The sequence below is a fragment of the Pseudopodoces humilis genome, chromosome 16 (genome assembly GCF_049639895.1).
Source record: "Pseudopodoces humilis isolate 2021_Gansu_Grassland_sample_001 chromosome 16, ASM4963989v1, whole genome shotgun sequence".
In the NCBI taxonomy this organism is placed as follows: domain Eukaryota; kingdom Metazoa; phylum Chordata; class Aves; order Passeriformes; family Paridae; genus Pseudopodoces; species Pseudopodoces humilis.
This window is the reverse complement of record NC_142215.1, coordinates 19437970-19457498: the sequence shown is the minus strand read 5'-3', so window position 1 is coordinate 19457498 and position 19529 is coordinate 19437970. Positions and strand designations below refer to the sequence as shown.

The 19529-nt window shown below is 43.4% G+C and overlaps 1 protein-coding gene across 14 annotated transcripts in view; it reads right to left on the bottom strand.

The window, feature by feature from the left end:
• The window catches only part of MYO9A (myosin IXA), a 174006-nt gene that overhangs the window by 65496 nt on the left and 88981 nt on the right, over nucleotides 1–19529 (bottom strand). For all 14 annotated transcript variants that reach the window (XM_088063197.1, XM_088063203.1, XM_088063199.1 and 11 more), the window contains one exon: nucleotides 5081–5197. In XM_088063197.1, the coding sequence (XP_087919323.1) occupies nucleotides 5081–5197 (117 nt within the window). The remainder of the gene's footprint in view (nucleotides 1–5080; nucleotides 5198–19529) is intronic.

Here is a 19529-nt window from a genome sequence, read left to right as displayed (position 1 = left end):
CAAAAAATAGCCCTGTCAGATATAAAAGAATCTTATGGAAATATTATATTTTAAAGCCGTGTTTTTATAATTTTTTTGCTGACACCTAAAATTAAACACACACAGAACTATAAAAATAATCTGCATTTCACAAAACCACTGCAGGTATCAAACCACACGTCCAAGAGGAGGATAGTTAATTCTGCCATGGTTTTTATACAGAGTAAAACAGCATTTTTCTCACATCCCTGTGTTTGTAACTCCTGAACTCCTCCAGAATACAGATTTTAAACTGTGTGGTATTTTGCAGTTTCATGTCAGAGAAATCCAGGCAGAGCTCTGCAGTGAAACAGTCGTTTTTCCTCTGCTACGATGCTCCCAAAAGAACAAGGCCAGTGGATGCCACTTGGGAAAACTTTAAAACCTGAGAAATTTGGAATTTATGGCTATTTTTCTGCTCTCTGTCCCTGATAAAGGACCACAAATGTACTAGTACAGAATCAATTATTGTAGCAAGGCGAAAAAATACCATTTCCATTGACATATACAGGAATTAATTTTGCTAAACTGCCTGTAAAAAGTGTGTAATCTGGGTGGGTTTAGGATGAAATTTGCAGCTCAGTATTTAAAAAAAAAATCACAGGAGTTTAACATTTATAAATCTTTTAAATCTTCAGATTCAAATTCATCCTTTGAATAGGTGCCATAAGGAAATCACACAAAGATAATTTAGACCTTGACTAAGTCTAGTTTGTGTGTTAATGCTGTTTCTTTATCGAAACTAACATATAAAATTAAAAAGTGTGACTGTATTAATTAGCATATCAAAATTCTTGTGATTAAAAGTGCATGTCTGTGAGGATTTTTAAAATTTGGGTGAACCCTGGGTCAGTGAGCACTTTCTGCTTGAAATGATGAAAAATGACCTCATGCTTTTCTTAAAATGTCTCAGCCATGACATTTAAACACAGAGCATGAGTTTTAAGGGCTTTTGGCAAATGATGGCCTTGAAGCTGTGTGCTCTCCAATTCCCAAAGTGCCAATAAATAGGGATCACTGGAGCTGATTTATGCTGCCCCAAATGCACGCTGGTGATGTAATTCCACCATGGAGGTACATTTTGGCAATCAAACAAATACGTTTGTTTCTAATTCAGGGGAGAAATCCTGTTCATTACTATTTTTAAATTTTTTATCTCTTTTCATTTTAGTAATTTCTTTTAATTTATAATATTCCAAAGCTGATACTGTAAAAAAATCTCTCCCCAAAACAGCCCCAAAATCCATCACCACTTCATCCAAGAGGACCACTCCAGCCTACATCACCCCAATATATACCATGACCTATTAAATAAAGTGAAAGGCAGTGATTTGCTACAAACTTGGAAGATGGGATCTAAAATTAATGAACTGATGCACTCTAAACACACTGCATGTTCAGCAATTCTTCCTCTGCTTCAGGTCAAAAAGCCAACAATTAACTGGTTGGTTGAATTTAAATGGATTTTCTTCATGACCATGAATCCTCCATGAATTCAACCACAAATTTTTCTTCATGGCCATTAATTATAATGAATTTTCTTCATGGCCATGAGTTCTTCATGTGTTCAACCATGAATTTTTCTTCATGGCCATTAATTTTAATATTCTTCACAGCCATGAGCTCACCATCATCCCCGCATATGTGGCACGTCATCCGAAAACGGCAGCAGGGTGATTTGAGAAGAAATTAAGACACTTCACAAGAACCAAATGGGAAAAGATTAAAAACACCCTTGGAAATGCCTTTTGATCCACCACAGTCTCCATTCTATCATTGTTTTAAGAAGTGAGATGGACTTCCAGCAATTCCTAACCTGATTTATGGAAGGGGAATTCAATAAGAGGCTCTGGGAGGTTTAGTAATCTCATTCTCAAGAGAAGGAAAAGTCTCTGACCTCATTAATAAAGGTTATATTTCAGACAATTTGTAGGGAATCATGAGAACATAAAAGGAACTAAAAGGAATTGAGAGAAGATGAAGGAAAAGGGAGTCAGAGCAAATCTGACCCATGGCAGCTCTGCCATTACCATAACCCAGGAGGTATCAAATAACTTACTCACAACTTGGGTCAGAAATAATATGCTAGAAATCCTGTTACCAAGCAAGATAAGCCAAATCCCACTGTGTTTTCCCAAAATATTTCACTGTACATTTTAACTAAATTTGGATATCAAAGCTCTGATTTACATCTTCCAAATATTTGCTGGACAATATGGAAGAACAACGGCTGAGTGTTTATTTTTCTTTGCCCAGTTTCATCTTTTGATCTTCTCCTTACTGCTGATATCAAATAAACACATATTGGGATCTGAAAATGATCTCAGTTCCCATTGTGTCACTAAAATCAAATCTACACTCATGAAGAAACTTCTGTATTAATTTTTCTCCTCAATTTCTTCCAAACACACTCTGAATTGAGATGGTTTTGAGTCTTGTTTTACCTCTGCATAATGTGATTATTATTAAAGAAAGCTCTGTGCCCCAAATCCATCATCTGACATTTTCTGAACCTTCAGAACCTACAGGATTGTTTCAAAATGTATCTTCAAAGTCAGAGGAATATTAGTGTCAAGCATGGGCTGGGATTAATCTGGGACATTTGCTGCTGTGTGAGTCACATATTATTCACCCACCGCACACTCAGGAATTTCTGAGGTGCAAGGCTGTATTTTGCTCCCATAAATCATAGACTTAGTGTGTTAAAGGTATTTTTTTGGCTGGTAGATGCCAGTAAGGAGGTGTCACCTAAGTGCCAAGGTATTGCCTTACAGCAAGGAGGCATTCCCTGGGTTTGGAGATGCTCCCAGTCTATCTCCCAGTTACTCACTGGTGTTGCCCAACCTCAAAACAACATACGTGAGGGTAAGAAGAACCTGTATCCTCATCTGGGGTTTCTCCAAGAATGAGCTGAAAAGGATTTCAGGAGGATTGGGAAGTGGTAGGAAGAACCAGGTCATTGGCTCCATTTCTCTGCTGTGGTGATTCCTGGTTGGTGCCTCAATGGCAGCTGCAGAGCCCAGGATGCCCTCAGACACTTGTTGGCAGCAATGTTATTCCTCGAGGGCAAAGGAGCAGATATTCCCAGCCCTGCCCAGTCCAGGGAGACATTTCTCCTCCCTCTGTGCTCAAACAACCCAAACTGGGGGCTAAAAATAGGGCTGAGGAGGTGACGTGGTAGGACTGCTCAAGGGAAAATTGGCCGGTCGATGCTTAACGAAGCTGCTCTGAAATGCACATAAATCTCTTCTTCACCATCTCCACCCCTAAAATGGGGAGGATTTGTGCATTTTCATGATTTCTGGGGGATCTGTGAGAATCAATCCAATTCATAGAGGACTCTGAAGACAAACTGCTAAAGCAGCAGATATTTCTTGGTATTTTGTGTGCTGCCTTTCTGCTTCAGAAACTGGGGCCCAAGTACAGCCCAGGATTGTCTCCCTGGATCTGGGCACGAGCACATTCCTGCAGCTCTGGGTCCTGGGCATTTGCCACCGTGGGTGGATCTGCTCTGCCACAGGGGCAACACCACTCCCAGCTCCTGCTGCCTGACCTGGATATTATCGTTACGATTTGGGGCAAAAAAAAAGGGTCAGAAACGTGTGAATTGTGAATTCATGGAATGACACATGGAGGTGGGCAAGGAGGAAGGTGTTTACACTCCATGGGAGTCATGGCTGGAGGAAGCAGAGGGTTAATGTGCAGCAGCAATGCTGGAAAAAAGCAGGAATTTGGGCTGTTCTGGCTCTTACCTGCTGAGATTTGAGGTTGGGAACAAAAGTTTAATAGCCCATAAACAGCTACCGTGGTGCCTCACTTTAACAGCCATGCTGACTAAGCACACAAGAGTGTCCTAGACTGATTTGTATTTAAATATTACAGAACAGACAATAATTTTAAAAAATCATTGGGTCATTTATAAAAAATAATTAGCATTTGAGATGCATTTCCTTGTCAAAACAAATCCACTTTTCTGCTTCACCAAATATGTAAACAGTGTGGTTTGTTTTTTCCTGACAGCCCAGACAAAACTTTTGATGACTTCAGAAAAAATCAGGAAAGAATACAACATTTCTGTAAAATATTAAACAGAGGGAGAGGCAGCATGTGCAGTCAGAAGCCTTGCTGGATGTTATCACTGTAACAACCCTTCTTTGTCAGAAAAGCATATAACCAGATTTCATAAGCATGTTTTCATTTCCAGTCCACAATTATGCTCCACAAGCATTTTTTGGAATTAAATAAAGGAGTGACCACACTGAGAGAGCAATGAAGACTTCAACTTCAGTCCTACAGCACAATCCAAATGTCAGTGCTTAGCAAAAATCCTCCTTTTGGCAGCTTTGACTTTAGTTTGGATGCACAACCCCCCAAAAAAACCCCACATGCTGCTGGACCATGTCTCAGATTCCCAAGCCAAGGGTAACTGGAGAGCTGGAAGTGCCTGTGTGCATGGACACAGATTTTGGGGTCAGAATCCCCCAGCCACGAGGAGTGTGGACACAAGAGGGTTAAGGAGGATGTGCTAGGTCACAGCATCCAAACCCTGCTATTGCAGGAAACTTCACATCATTCCTTCCATCAATTCAGTTTGGATTGCACCAGTTCCACTCTTCCCATCATGACCTTTTTTCTTTAAATTAATTTTTCTGCTGTACTGCCTCAATACTTACAGGCACCCAGCTTGTTCATTACTTCATCAGGGAGCAACTTCATCAAAATGCAGTAACAAGAATTCCCTTTTCCCCCCCCTCAATTATACATAGTCCTCAAGTTTTACACATAAAGAGGAAAATTATTTGCCATTGCTCCTGGAGTGGGTGGGGGAACTGGCTTTTGTGGCTACAGCAAAATCTCTTCCCTGCTTGCTTTGAGCTTATAATACTTAAGGTGCTTCATCCTTCTCAGCTCAGCAAGCACCACTTTGAATAATGATGCACTCAGTTATGATCCGAGGAAAAATTAACTTCATGTTAAGCAGCATGCCTGGGTAATGTTTTACCACTCAGTTATCTATTTAAAAAACCCAAGAGAGGAGCCAAAAGAGCTGCTGAGATGTTACCTTGGTGCTTTCCTCCATGTCCTTGGAGTTGAGGAGAGCGTGGTTGATCCTGAACACGATCCAGTCAAACAGGGCGCTGTACAATGACTTGGCCATGGAATTCCGCACGGTCACAGCCTGAAATAGAGAAAAAAATGTGACTGGAAATTATTCCTGCTCTGCACTAAAATGGCTTTTGCATCTCGAGCTCCCACATCCAACATAAAATTTCTCCCTTGCCAAAGCTTTTGTCTGCTATTTTAATTTATGCCACGTTATGCCAATGGTCCTGACAGCACTGGGAATGTGGTGTAATCCCAGGGCTGTGGGATGTACCCCTGACTTTGGCTTGGTTTCTCTCATGCATTTGAGTGGATCACACATGATATACACCACAAATCCCATCACCAATGGTGAAAAGAAAGAAAATAAATACATACATTAAACAGAAATATAATAAATTCACCAAGATCCTTAAAAGGTTTCCTGGGGGAGAAGGAAAGAGAAGGGTGGATACTGCACAGGAGCAACAGCAAGCAATGTGAAAGCACAGGCCGGGACAGGCAGCAGAAAGGCTACAAATGGGAAGGCTAAAAACCCCTCTAGTAAATCTGAGGGTTCCTGAAAACTTGAAGTTTTCCAGGTACCACCAGTGGGAGCTGCAAATCACAGCAGGCAGGTTCAGCGCTCCTCCAGCAGCTCTCCCAGAGAGAGGAAAAACAGCACCGAGGAAGGGTCATCCTCAGCACAGCCAGGATCAAAGAGTTTCTGCTTGATGGGATGAAAGCTGAGATCAAAGGAAGATCCCTGGGCTTTTGGACAGGCACCTACCTAGAGACCCAGAAAGCAGGAATTCCTATTTAAAGATTATCTTTGTTCTTGCTGCTTGAGGTTCTCTCCTCGGCTTCAGTTATCACCTTGAGTAGAGCTTTGGTACATATTAATCACCTAAAAACTTATGGCACCAGCCATGGTTGCTACATTTTAGTTCATTTTAGCCACAGCAGCAGAATAAAAAAGGAACCAGAAAATTCCCACATAATTATCTCAATTAAACCCTGAAATCAGTGGCTCGTCACACATTGCCTTGAAATCCTTCTCACCAATGCTCCCTTCGAGGAACATCATCTGAGTGGCCTCATGTCACTGACCCCAGCTGAAGGAATAAAGCATAGTTTGTCTTCCATCAGCTTATTCCCACCTCTTTTTTCCTTGATTTTTTGAGATAGCAGCATTCAGCGTGACCACAAGCCATTCTGCCAATGTTTTGCTCTTAAAATGCAATTAAGCACATGGTCTTACTTCCTCTCCCTGTCCAGCTGGAACAGGAGAAGGGATTAACACTGTCCATGCCAGGGGAGGTTTAGGTTGGATGTCAGGAAAAGTTTATTCATGGAAAGGGTTGTCAGGCATTGGAACAGCTGCCCATGGCAGGGGTGGAGTCCCCATCCCTTGGAGGAATTTAACAGATGTGTGGATGTGGAACTTGGGGACATGGGTTAGTGGTGGCCTGGGCACTGCTGGGGGATGGTTGGACTGGATGGGCTCAGAGGGCTTTTCCCACCTGAACAATTCCATGATTCCATGACTGAGTACGCTCACAGCTTCTGTACACTGCTGACCATAACACAGTGGCAATAAAAAGCGACATCACAAGGTAACTACAAAATATGGCCACAATTAGCGAGGGATTCCTCACCCAAAAAACAACCAAAACCAAGCGTGTGATGCAAACAGGTGAGCAACAGGACTGACAGGGTTTTGGTGCAGCTCAGACCAAAACAGCACTTTTAAAGAGTGAGCTCTTGAAATGCCTGAGTTCTCCAACAAGGGCTGGAAAGCAGCCGGCATTTCCAACACAAAGAGCTCTAGTTCCCACTAAGTGCTTTTTCTTCCCTTTACTGATGAAAAGGGTTTGGGGAAGGCTTTTTGACTGTTTTTATTAAAAGCAACACGGGTTGTTTTTGGTGGGGGAGGTTGCTGTCTAATTTTATTTTTTTTAAAATTTCCTCTGATGTGAGAAAGTATTTCCATCATTAATAGAAAATTCAAGGCAAATTTTCTATCCCTACCTTACAGCTACACTTTTTTGCTTAAGCTGGAAGACAATCAGTGCCACTGTCACACCAGAGAAATCAGTCTCTGGGGAAAGACGAAGGCCAAGATCCAGGAATGCCTCTCACTGCCCTAACGCTTTGTCCTGGCATAAACCAGCCCAAATAATTGTTCCAACGTGCAACTGAAAACAAACTCCATCTCTATTTGAAGCCAAAAAGAACGTTGTTGTTTCTCCTACAGCATCACATACGGGTTTATGTCGCAATGCTTTTCATTACCTTTCATTAGAGGCTACAGGGATGTGCAGGACTTCACCCCTGAATGTCCCTGTTTGTTTCTTTTTTCCAAAATAAACGAGTTTCTCATTAAGCCTGCAGCACTGCAGGGCTGAGGAATGCTGGGAGTGTGACTGCCACGAGTCTCTTGAATGCTCAGGCGGGGAAGTTTCCCTGACACCAGCACTGCCCAGTTTCCTCCAGAAAGTGCAGGTGGGGGACGAGCCACTGCTCTTGTCCCCAAGGTGGTCTCAACTACATGAAAAGCTGGGAAGCCCCTGAAGAGGTGATTTCCTTGCTATGCTTGGATCCCACAATCAGTGGCCCAGACCCCAAAGTGTTCAACAGCTACTTTTAGAAGTGATAGTTGAAACCTAAGAACAGGAAGGAAACTCCTGGCAAAGCAACATGTCGAGAATACAAGGTGGATGGAGAACTTTGCTTTCATCCATTTAAAAAATACCTGCACTGAAATGAATCTATTTTAAATGACTCAGGGTTTAGAGGGGGGGCTTTCTTTGAATTTTTAAATTTAATTTCAATAAAATACTTACTTTTTAGACTAGCTCTTCACTGACATCACATTTTAAATAAAGCCCCTCACTATCCTAAACAGATTCCAAAACTACCCAATCTAAAGACCATCAGGGAATATTATTTCTTTTCAAATTCAGGAGCTGCAGCAGAGCATTTAAAATAAGGTTTTATGCTTTATTTAATGAGAAATAATTTATTTCTGTACTATCCTACATAAATTAATTCTAGTCTCTGAACTATATCCCATACATCACATACAGCTTGTCTTCAGGTCAACACCTACAGCTTCTGGTCTCTTCCACAAGTCTCCTTACGTGACATTTGGGCAGATCTGGAACACAGGGATACTCATCAAACCATTTTGATTTCCCTCACAAAGCAAAATAAAAATAGCTGCTGCAATGCCAAAACAAATCTCTGGGGATCAAAGGGAGCGGGACATATTGCACCCACACAAAAATACTGCTGATTCCACACTGAGACAGATCAAACGTGCTTTGACTCGGCGAGTCAGGAAATAAGCTACAGACAAGGTTTTAATCAATAGTTTTCTGCTTATCAAGTTAGAAAGGACCTATATATTATTTATTATATGCCAGAAACTCCACTTTTTGGGTTGACCAACTTTTGTTAAGATCCTGATATAATGTTTGATTTTTTGGTAAGATTTCATTGCCAAATTAATTGTTCTGAAAGTTGTCATGATCAGATTCAGGCCACCTTAAAAACAGATAAACTTCTGGAAATATCTTCTGTCAAAAGGAACAAGGGGAAGACAGGCTTAGGAATTAAAATCTGCTTTTGAAGTGCTTTGGAACAAGGACTTACAGTTCCAGCACCAGCAGCCTATGTTTTAGAGGCTGGAAAAGATGTAATCTCAGGAACCCAAGTTTGCTCAAATTAAAAGTCTCTGTAAAACACATCTGTACACACACAGGAGATTCTTTAAGAACTGAGATTACAAAGTCACTAAATATATTTAAGCAAATCTGTCTGCTGCCATCCCACAGCACCCCCTGGTCCAGTCAGGATCCCTCACTCCTGGCCTTCTGCACTCAGCTGAGGGCTGAAATTTCAAACTGGAATTATCCAAAATATTTGTTGGTACCCAGAAAATCCAGGGAAAGCAGGCGGGTTAAAATCCCCACCAAGGCTAAATACATGGAAAACGACAAGAAACACTGTAGGGCTGGAGCCAGAGATGAGAACAGAGCTGGGAAAGGGTCTGGAGCAGCTGAAGGAGCTGGGGTGGGGCTCAGCCTGGGGAAAAGGAGGTTCTGGGGGGACCTTCTGGCCCTGCACAGCTCCCTGACAGGAGGAGGTACCATGGGGGAGAGTCAGGCTCTGCTCCCAGGGAATGAGGGACAGGACAAGAAGGAATGGCCTAAACCTGTGTCAGGGGAGTCTCAGGTTGGTGGAAAGCTTGGTCAGGCACTGGCACAGGATGCTCAGGGAAATGGTGAAGTCTCCATCCCTGCAGGGATTTAAAAGCCCTGTGGATGTGGCACTTGGGGACATGGGTCAGTGGTGGCTTTGGCAGTGTTGGGGAATGGTTGGACTCGATGATCTTAGAGGTCTTTTCCAGCCTAAGTGATTCCATGATTCCAAGATCCTCAGCTAGCTTTTTACAGACATTTTCACATGATATTGTTGGAAGTTTCCCCCATGATCCTTTTGGATTCAGTGTTTTTACTGCTGACTAACCTAACACACGAGCAACAGCAGCAATAGCTCAATTTGAACTAAACCTCAAATATTTACACATTTTTCAGACTAAGGGGAATAAACAAAGCCCAGAGAACAGAGAATGGGTGAAAGCAAGCGCTGAAGGACTTTGAAAGGCAAAGAGCAAAAATTACAGCAGTATCTCGTGACTGGATATCCCAGGGAGCAGAAAGCCAAGGGATCCCACTGAACTGGACTCGACGATCCTTGTGGGCCTGTTTCAACTTGAGATATTCTCTGTGGATAAAACCATCAGGATGCTGCTGGAAGTTCTGTGGTTTTAGTCACAGCCTTCCATAGCCAAGAGGAACATCTTCTGGAGTGTGGACCACAGTAAACACAGTGGGATCCAGAGTGGGACTGAAATGCAAGAGACAGACCCTCTCCTCAATGACTCCATCAAACCAACCCAACCATGCAGAAGATCTGGAACAGCAACTGGCCCCTGGTGTTCAGCTTTAAGCATTTTTGACCCAAACAAACCCATGGATGAAGGGCTCTTGTAAGCAATAAATACTTCCTCTGACATTTTGTTTTGAAAGAGCCAGACCGAAATGAAGAACTGTTCAGGGCATTGCTCAACAAAGACAATCAGCAAATTAGAAGAACAAAACAAAGCAAAGCTCGTCGCTTTTGCATCACTTAGGAAGAGCAGGGTATTGGTGCACTGAGCAATTCCGAGTAAGAGTCATTCCAAAGTGGTACTTATGAGGCAGCTACAGGTCTCTAAAAAGACTCTAAAGACTTCAAACATCTCAGCTCATTGAGAGGTTTGCCCATCTTCCCTCATAACTAACACGGAGGACAGCATAGCCTGACCAAGGACAGAGGAGAAAGGTGGTGGATGGATACTTGGGTTTGGGCAGCTCTTATGATCATCAAACCACAACTTAATATTACATTTGCACAGCCATGTATATATCTGAGTTTGCCTACAAGGGTTTCTGAGCCTCCCTCCATCACTGAAACTAACTGCTGGAGCACAGCTGGCACTATGTGCTGCTCTCTGGAGAAGCAAGACAAAAAAACCCAAACTCGTTTTTCATAGAAAAAAATGCCCTTTTTACACACACACATTGGACACACAATCTATTTTGGGTCACTGCTATGAAAAATGCACCTTGGGAAGGGCACAGTGCTCAGAGCTGGGGTTTAGATCCCAGTCCCTGAGCACAGACTCAGTTAATGAGAAGTGGATTTAAGTACAACTGGAAAGTGAGTGCGAGCACCAAAACGACTTAAAGGCCTAATGAGGATTAAACACCCCTGGAGTTAATTAACTGTGACAGCCCTTATCCCATCTCTCAGCATTATGCAAATCCAGGGAGCACCCATAAAGACATGCTGACAGACTCAGCTGCTCAACACATTACTGCACCTTCAACAATTCTGGTCAATGTAACACTGTTAAATCCCAGTTGTTCACTAGGGACATCCCAGACATGGGGACAAGGTCAATGCACCCACTCCAGACTTTTTACAAGTGATGAGAACTTGTAAAAGCTGATATTTAAATGCCATTTCTCATGCACAACTCTGGAAAATTCTTTGGATCTAGAAGAGAAGACTTTTTACAAGGCAGCCCGACTTGTTAACCCCAAAGGCATCTTGGTGCTTTGCTGTTCAGTCCACGAGACTTGCTGCATTGCTGGTCATGGCCCTTTTTACCTCCAGTTTTCCAGCATTTTCCCTGGAGACTGTGTGTGTCTATCCCATTATGGACACTATCAATGCTATTTGTTCATGCTGGATAAACATGCTGCCAGCGCCAGCATTCCCTACCAATGCAGAACTCCCATTCATCCCAAAAAATATGGCTTTACAAGCAACACTCTTTGTAATTTTCCCAAGAATTTGCAATAGCTCCAAAAATTCACTTGTTAAAATAGGAGTGATGTTGATAGAGCCATAGGAACTACCTATGGATTCTTTCTCTCCTGGTGACCCCCCAACTCTTCCGGAACATGTGGACACATGTGCAGCTGTTTCCTGCCCTCCAGGAGGAAAACAAGCAACACATTCCCATTCCAGACTCTTATCAACAAATACTGAACAATTGCAGTAAATCCAAGGTGATAAGAAATGTTCCTTTCCAGGTGTGAAGTTTGCAGGATTTGGTATAAAATATAAAGAACAGTTGTTCAATTACTTAAATAAAGTTGGGCACCACAAAATACATTTTCTTCTGGTGGAGAGAAGAAACAGAGATTCCTCTCCTCTTCAGGAAATCAGATCTGAACACAGGAAGAGAGGAAATATCCCCTTTTCCCTTAGGGCCTTTGATGGGCTTCCTATAATTTCTATACAAGGATGAAAGGTGGTTCCAGTGAAATGTTCAGCGGAAAGAAAAAAAAAAAGTAGCAGTAGAATTGTTCCTCTTCAGGAAATCCCTCCAAAAATCAAATCTGGATATGTGGTTTTAGTGGCTCTGTGGCAGCTCCGTTTGTTTGCTTTTATTTTAATAAGTGGAATAAATTTTCAGCACGCTCTCTGATTAATCAATCAGTGTTTCTGCTCACAGGGATTTGGCACTAAATCCCAGGAACCTGTTGATATGCTACCACAGAAATTATTTAGTGAGCTATTATCATACACAGGATTTGATTTTTATTATCATTTGATGTCTGGTTTGAAATCCTTATCAGCCATTCCCATTTTCCTCCATTTATTCTCTAAGGTGAAATTTGGCTTCATGATTACATTTGTACTTACTGTAACACAAATGTCTCATTCCAATATGACTCAGAGGAAAAAAACACATTTTAAAACCTTCTGAATTTTGCCCATGTTATTTACCTAGGATTTTCAGATGAAAATCTCCCTCCTTCAATCACTTCTGTGTGTTTAAATGATTTATTTAATTTCCAAGTAGGGGAAAAATCAGGAAAAGATTGTACACGTTTTCTTATTTGCTTCAAAGTATCTATTCAACACAAGCATGCTGCATGCAAATAAATTATTAAAGGAATCAATTTCTATTCTAAGAAAAAAAATATTTAAATTTACGCTTGCAATTTTTAAAAAATACACATATTAACAATGCTTGGCCACTGTGAAGAGGGACAAGATTTACCCAAGACTAAAACAAGCAAAAGCAGGAATTCTAGCTCTCCTAATGTGCTTGATGTGGATCACCTAAAGGGATCTGATGACCAGGAACAGAAGCCAAGCCCCCGTTCTCAGTGAGCCTTAGATGTGCAGACAATTGAAAACAGCCCATGTGGGCATCTCAGAGATGATGAGCTACAGGAATTACTAATTAAGAGATTAAAAAAAGCAAACTGAAAATACACTTTTATTTGAATAGCACTTAGAGGTGCCAGATACTACTCCCAGTGCTCATGTCAGAGGAGCAGTGACCACATGTACTAAAATACTATAAAAATCCAGTTTTTATCCCTGACAGTTACTGCTCCACGAGAGCTGAAAAAAACCCACATGGCAAGTGGCTGGAGCTTGGGTTTGTGGCTGTAGGGAGAGAACTGCTGAGGGAGCTTTGCTGGGTCTGACACTCCTCTGCCGAGACAGAGTAGCAACTAAGGAAGGGAGAGAAGTAGCTGTGAGAGCTAAATTAGGGAAAGAGCAGAAAGTGAGGAGGATGGTGAGGAATGAGAGCAGCACCACACACAAAACCTGCTGGAGCATCTACAGCTCCAGAGAACATTTCTGGGTTTGAAGGAAAGACAGAAACCTCTCAGTTGATGGAATCAGACAAGGACTAAATCCCTCTTCTGGTCCAAAAGCAGGTTTTTAGTGCTTTGATTATAGAATCCTGGCACGGTTTGGGTGGGAAAGAAACCTTAAGGATCATCCAGTTCCACCCCTGCCATGGGCAGGGAAACCTCCTGCTAGGCCAGGTTGCTCCAAGCCTCATTCAACCTGGCCTTGGGCACTTCCAGGGATCCAGGGGCAGCCACAGCTGCTCTGGGTACCTGGGCCAGGGCCTCAACACCCTCACAACCAGGAATTCCTTCCCACTATTCCATCCATCCCTGCCCTCTGGCAGTGGGAAACCATTCCCTGTGTCCTGTCCCTCCATCCCTTGTCCCCAGTCCCTCTCCAGCTCTCCCAGCCTGGCTCCAGAGCAGAGGGGCTCCAGCCCTGGGAGCAGCTCCATGGCTCCTGTGGACTGGCTCCAGCAGCTCCACGTCCTTCTGATGTTGGGGACCCCAAAGCTGGAGCAGCTCTGCAGTGGGGCTCCAGGAGGGCAGAGCAGATGGGAAGAATCCTCTCCCATGCCATGTGCCCTACTCCATCCATGGCCAGCAGGAGGAAAACACTAATCCAGGATGAGAACACTGTGACATTAAAATATTTTAAATTATTTTTAGAAAGAATTCTTTTTTAAAAATAATGAATTACTAGTGGTTTATAATCTCCTAGAGCTGCAAGTAAGCAAGTAGCCTTGAAGGACTTGTCAATCTGATGGCATGCTGACACTGGAAAACTGTCTCTCTGGATAAACTTGTTGAATTGACTTGTCCCATTGGGATTTTTGGGAAGGGTGTTAGTATGGTTTGGGAAATCCCCTTAAAATGCCTCTGACTAATGCAGACTGGCAGGTCAGAGAAGGACCTTTGTCCAAGGAAGGTGATTGGGAAGGTACCAATTGGCCCAAGGTGGTCGTAGAAGGTACTGAGAAACTGGGAAAAGAGGAAGGAGAGCAGAAGAAGAATTAGAAAAAAGGTGTAACATAAAATTTGAAACTAATACCTAAACCCTCTCTGAATGTGAGAACTTTACACCCGATTTAGTGACAAAATCCTGAAGTGTTTGAGTGTCACGTTGGGGCACGATGCAGCGTTATATGGTAATGACATTACAGGCTATTTTTTCTCATTGGAAAATCCACCCATAAGTTCTGGAAAACATCATTGACACTTGCATCTCCTGGATAAAATCCATTGGCAGGACAACCTGCGGCCTCCCATCTCCAGGGTGATAGTGGAAGGTTTCTGCCAGGATGTGGCAGCCAGCTGGGAGGGTGGGAGCCAGAGATAGTGCACAGCTTCAGTGCTTTGTTGTTTGGTTTTTTTAAGTATTTCCTTTGCAGGTACCTTTATAGAATTAAAGTATAAAAATGAACCTTTACAACAATGTTCAAACTACTTTTAAGCCAGCTTTTCCCCTTTTCTGTTGTAATCAAAAATGAAAAGATTGCATTTTTCACTCCTTTTCTTTCAACGTTGCCTTTAAAGATATTTTTCCTTCTCCTTAACTGTACCTAAAAATCATTAAAAAACCTTTCTTGCATGCTGAAGCCAGAGTGGTGCATTGACGATCCGAGTTCTCCTAGGGAAATGACCCAGGAGAATGACAAGATTTTAATAAGATGTTCAGATAAAATATGAGTGTGGAAAATGACATCATACTTCTCCCGCCCGAGCATGATATAACACTCCTGGATTCCAAGTCAGGGATTAAACTTGACTCTGATATCCTGCAAGAGTACTTTCCTCTGGGTGTTAAGCCCCTGTTTTAAAAACCCCTAATGCTGCTTGCCTGAGCCCATGGCCTGTGAGCCAAGGGGGAGCCCCAAAGGCTGCTCCGTCCATCGCAGACACAGGACGTGGATGGAAACCACATGTGCTGGGTCACAGCAGGGAAGGGAGTGCAACAGCAGGAAATCACAATTCCCCACACACACATGGGTGACTCGGGACTCACTGTTCCCTGTAGGGGCTGAACAGAGTGGTGGATCAGTTTTGGGTCATGAAAAGCTCATTGTGAGCTGTGCATGTGCTTTGGGAGCCCCAAACTCTCCCATGCTCTGGGGGCAGCAGGAAAGGGGGATTTTGTCTCTCTGCCCTGCTCAGGTGAGACCTCACCTGCAGAGCTGCCTCAGCCCTGACGTCTCCAACATCAGAAGGATGTGGAGCTGCTGGAGAGAGTCCAGAGGAGACCATGGAGAAGCTCCAAGGGCTGGAGCCAGGCTGGGGGAGATGGGGGTGCTCACCTGGAGCAGAGAAGGCTGCAGGAGAGCTCAGAGCCCCTTCCAGGGCTTGAAGGGGCTCCAGGAGAGCTGGAGAGGAACTGGGGACAAGAACCTGGAGTGACAGGACAAGGGGGAAATGGCTTCCCACTGTCACAGGGCAGAGTTAGATGGGACAATGGAAAGGAATTCTTCGATGTGAGGGTGGTGAGGCCCTGGCACAGGGTGCCCAGGACGGCTGTGGCTGCCCCTGGATCTGTGGAACTGTCCAAGGCCAGGCTGGATGGGGCTTGGAGCAACCTGGGCTAGTGGAAGATGTCGCTGTCTATGGCAGGGGGTGAAATGAGACAATCCTTAAGGTTCCTTTCAACCCAAACCATCCTGTGATTCTGTGATCCTCACACTATCTCACATCCATTCCCCCTAAAATGGTTCGTGTGCTTCTGTGAATTCCTGTGGTTTCTGAGGAAGTATCTGAATGTTCCTGCAGCTGTCCTCTCCTTACTCCTTCCTGTCACTAGATGGATGCACACACAGAAAATGAAGTGGGAAACTGCAAATAAGAACAACAAGAACATATTTTGTGTAGGGTGTGTTGAAGATCTAGCTATTGTGTCCCCACTGGTGGCAATCAGGTTTGGGAAAGGACAGATGGGAGACCCACCACTCCCATTCCCATCCCCATCCCAGGCCAGAGCCTGCTATTTATTTTTAGAGATGATTTCAAGCCTTTGATATTGTCACTTTGCAGCAGATGATTGCAACATGCTGTGGTTATGCTTTTCAGAAACAGCTCCCAAGTACTGCCAGGAGCAAAGGAATCCAACACAAATCTTGTTAGAGATTTTCTCTGAGTCCCAACTGCGGAGCCAGGTGGTTATGAGCATCATCTTCCTAAAAAGGTTTCATTCAGAGCCTTGAGATTTGGGTGCTGCGGTCAGAAAGTGTCATCTGTAACAAATCAAAACTTGATTTTGAAAAAGAAAGGAAAAAACCTCTCTCTTCCTGAAATTAAACCCTTCCACTAAACAAGGCTGCAGTTTTTGCTTCTCCTGTGGAGAGAATGATGAAAGGAGACACATGGAACATCCCTTAGGGAAAGGTGCTCACACAGAGCCATCCTGAGCCCACCACAGAGCGACAGGAGAACGAAGCCACCAGGCAGCCAAGTTTGAAGGGTCCACTGATGACAAAATGTATTTCCCTCCACCTTCCTGCATCCAGAGTCTGTTCTGCCAATGGCACAAACTGAGCTCCCACTCCACCCATGTTTCCACAGTGAAACCAGTACAAAAACCAATTAATAAATTACTTTGTGCCACGAGAAGAAGTTGTGTGACCTGATGTGAGGAGGCCACATTTAGGGAAATTTGCTCAGCATTTACAGGCACAGCTTACTGGGATCCTCACCAAGGAATCCAACCAATCACCAAAACCAGCCCTTGAGCCTTTAAAAGCCAAATCCTGCCTTTAGATTGGTCCTTCCCAAGCAGAGGGCAAGTGTAGACTAACTTTTTCTGCCAGTACACCATTGTCACCATTCCAGGTTATTTTTACCCCCAAAGAGAAGTTATTTCTCATCACACCTCAGCAGTAAATGCTGTAGAGGCAAAGTCTGTGCAACAGACCCTATCCAGCCATGGAATTTCTACACCTCCTCTTCCTTCAGCCACTGAACAACAGCTCTGGGCTGAGGAAAAAAATCAACCTGAATTGATTCAGATTGGGATTACACATGAAAATCCCATATTCCAAGCAACTGTTCCAAAACGACATCCCTTGCTAACTAACCCAGGAACAGCTTGTCTGCATTCCTTGAAATTTTTTTCACATGATTTTAGTAGAAATTTAGGTAACTACAAGAACTCTGTGACATTAAAGTGTCTTTTGAGTAATCAGATGTAATTAAAAGAATCCTTTAAAGAGCTGAGAATGGATTTGATTTGAAAGGGCAGCTGGAGTGGGCTACAGGCAGAGCAGTTCATGGAAAGTCAGCATTTCCCTTCCTAAAGTCCTGATCTTTGACTTTGTTTAGGAATCTTGGAATCCCAATGTGTTCCTTGTTTTCCCAGATATCAGTGTCAAACAAATAGCAGGAACACAGTTAACACACAGGAATTTCCATGGTGGCATGGAGCAGAAGAGTGACTGCAGCAGCTTTTGCACATGAGGATGTGCATTTCCAAGAGAAAAGTGAGGAACCTCATCCCACAGATAGGTTTCTTTTGAAGTTCCAGCCTCCCAGGTTGCCCTCATGTCCTGAAGCGGAGACATTTGCTTGGCTCTTAAAAGCTTTGTGGGGTTCCAGTTTTATTCCATTAATATTTTTCTGTGAATTCTGAATCCACTCATCAATGTAGCAGGTCTTCAAAGGGCTCCTGCTGAGCTCCTCACGTTAATAACCCGTGGTGACAAGCAGTCTCCTCAGCTAATGGGTTTTGGGATAAGTAGGTGCTTCCAGCAGTTCTGCTTTCTATTCCATTAAGTCTCCCTATTCTTGTACTTCAGAACTGAGAATTTTCATTTCTTCATGCTATTAATTATTTTGCCTCCTTCTCGTTTTTTCTCCTTGAATATTTTCAGGTTTGTGATTAATTGCAACTATGATATTTTCCTTTGTTGTTTTTTTTGTGTTTTGTTTTTTTTTTAACATCTTAGGTAATGTTCTGCCATTTGGCCCTAGAACTCCATTTCCTCTCCCTTATAATGGGCTGAAAAATGCATCAGCCAGTCCCACTATAAGGATATAGGGAATGAAACATCACTCAGTTCTTTGCTGTAGTAAAATACTTTTTTGCCTCATTACAGTTCAATCCACAAGGCTTCTCTATCTTGTGTCTCTGCCAGTTAAATGTTACTGGGCTGAAAATTGAGTGTTTGTGCTGATAACTAGATGTTCACCCCGATTTCAAGTCCCTAACACTGTGGAGTTTATCATCCCAAGTAACCATCCTCTGATGGTCATTCCAAGTGTCTTGTATTCCTCAGCAAAAATTCATCCCAGCTGAAGAACGTCCAGATAAAGTGACACTCAGTGATGTGAAAAAATGAAATCTAATGATTTTGTGGCACCAGAAGAGAAAGATGTGCCTGGCCCACCACTCCTGGGCAAAGGTTCTCTCCTCTCTCCTTCTCCCAAAGGACACAAATCCAATTCTCTTCCCACTCCAAGAAGTCTCTCTGGCTCTGCTGAGCCAGCACAGACCCAGAGACAATGAACAAGAGAGGATGAAAGTACAATGAAAGCAAAGCTGTGGAGCCCTCAGTAAATGCTTCCAGAAGACCTGGACTTTCCTCTCCTGCTTTGCTGGCACTCAAAACACAAGGTTTTGAGGGAGTTGTCCCCCCCTGCCTAATCATGCACACCGCAGATTGTCAGGAGCCTGTAAGTTCTGGTTTGTAAATCTGACCTGAATTGCATCACTGCTTTTCTAACTAAACATGAGCCGATTTCACATGACTTACAGCTGCACCTGTTTATGCAGAATAAAAAGCATTTCACAGGTTTAATTGTAATTTGGGTGCTCTGGACACAGTCACAGAACAGTTCCATGGTGACCTTCCACGGCTACGTAACAACAGCATGGAGCACACAGCTGCTGGAGAGAATCTGGCTATTTGAATGAAGACCACGATCAAGGAGTGCCAGACAGGTTTGGCTTGGAAGGGACCTTCAGGGTTATCCACAGCTCTACTCCCTGCCATGGGCAGCTTCCACTGGCCCAGTTTGCTCCAAGCACCATACAACGTGGCCCTGGACACTTCCAGGGATCCAGGGGAAGCCACAGCTGCCCTGGGCAACCTGAGGGCCTCACCACTCTCACAGGGAAGAATTCCTTCCCAAAATCCTATCTAACTCTGCCCTGTGGCAACGGGAAGCTGTTCCCCCTTGTCCTATTCCTCCATTCCTTGTCCCCAGTCCCTCTGCAGCTCTCCTGGAGCC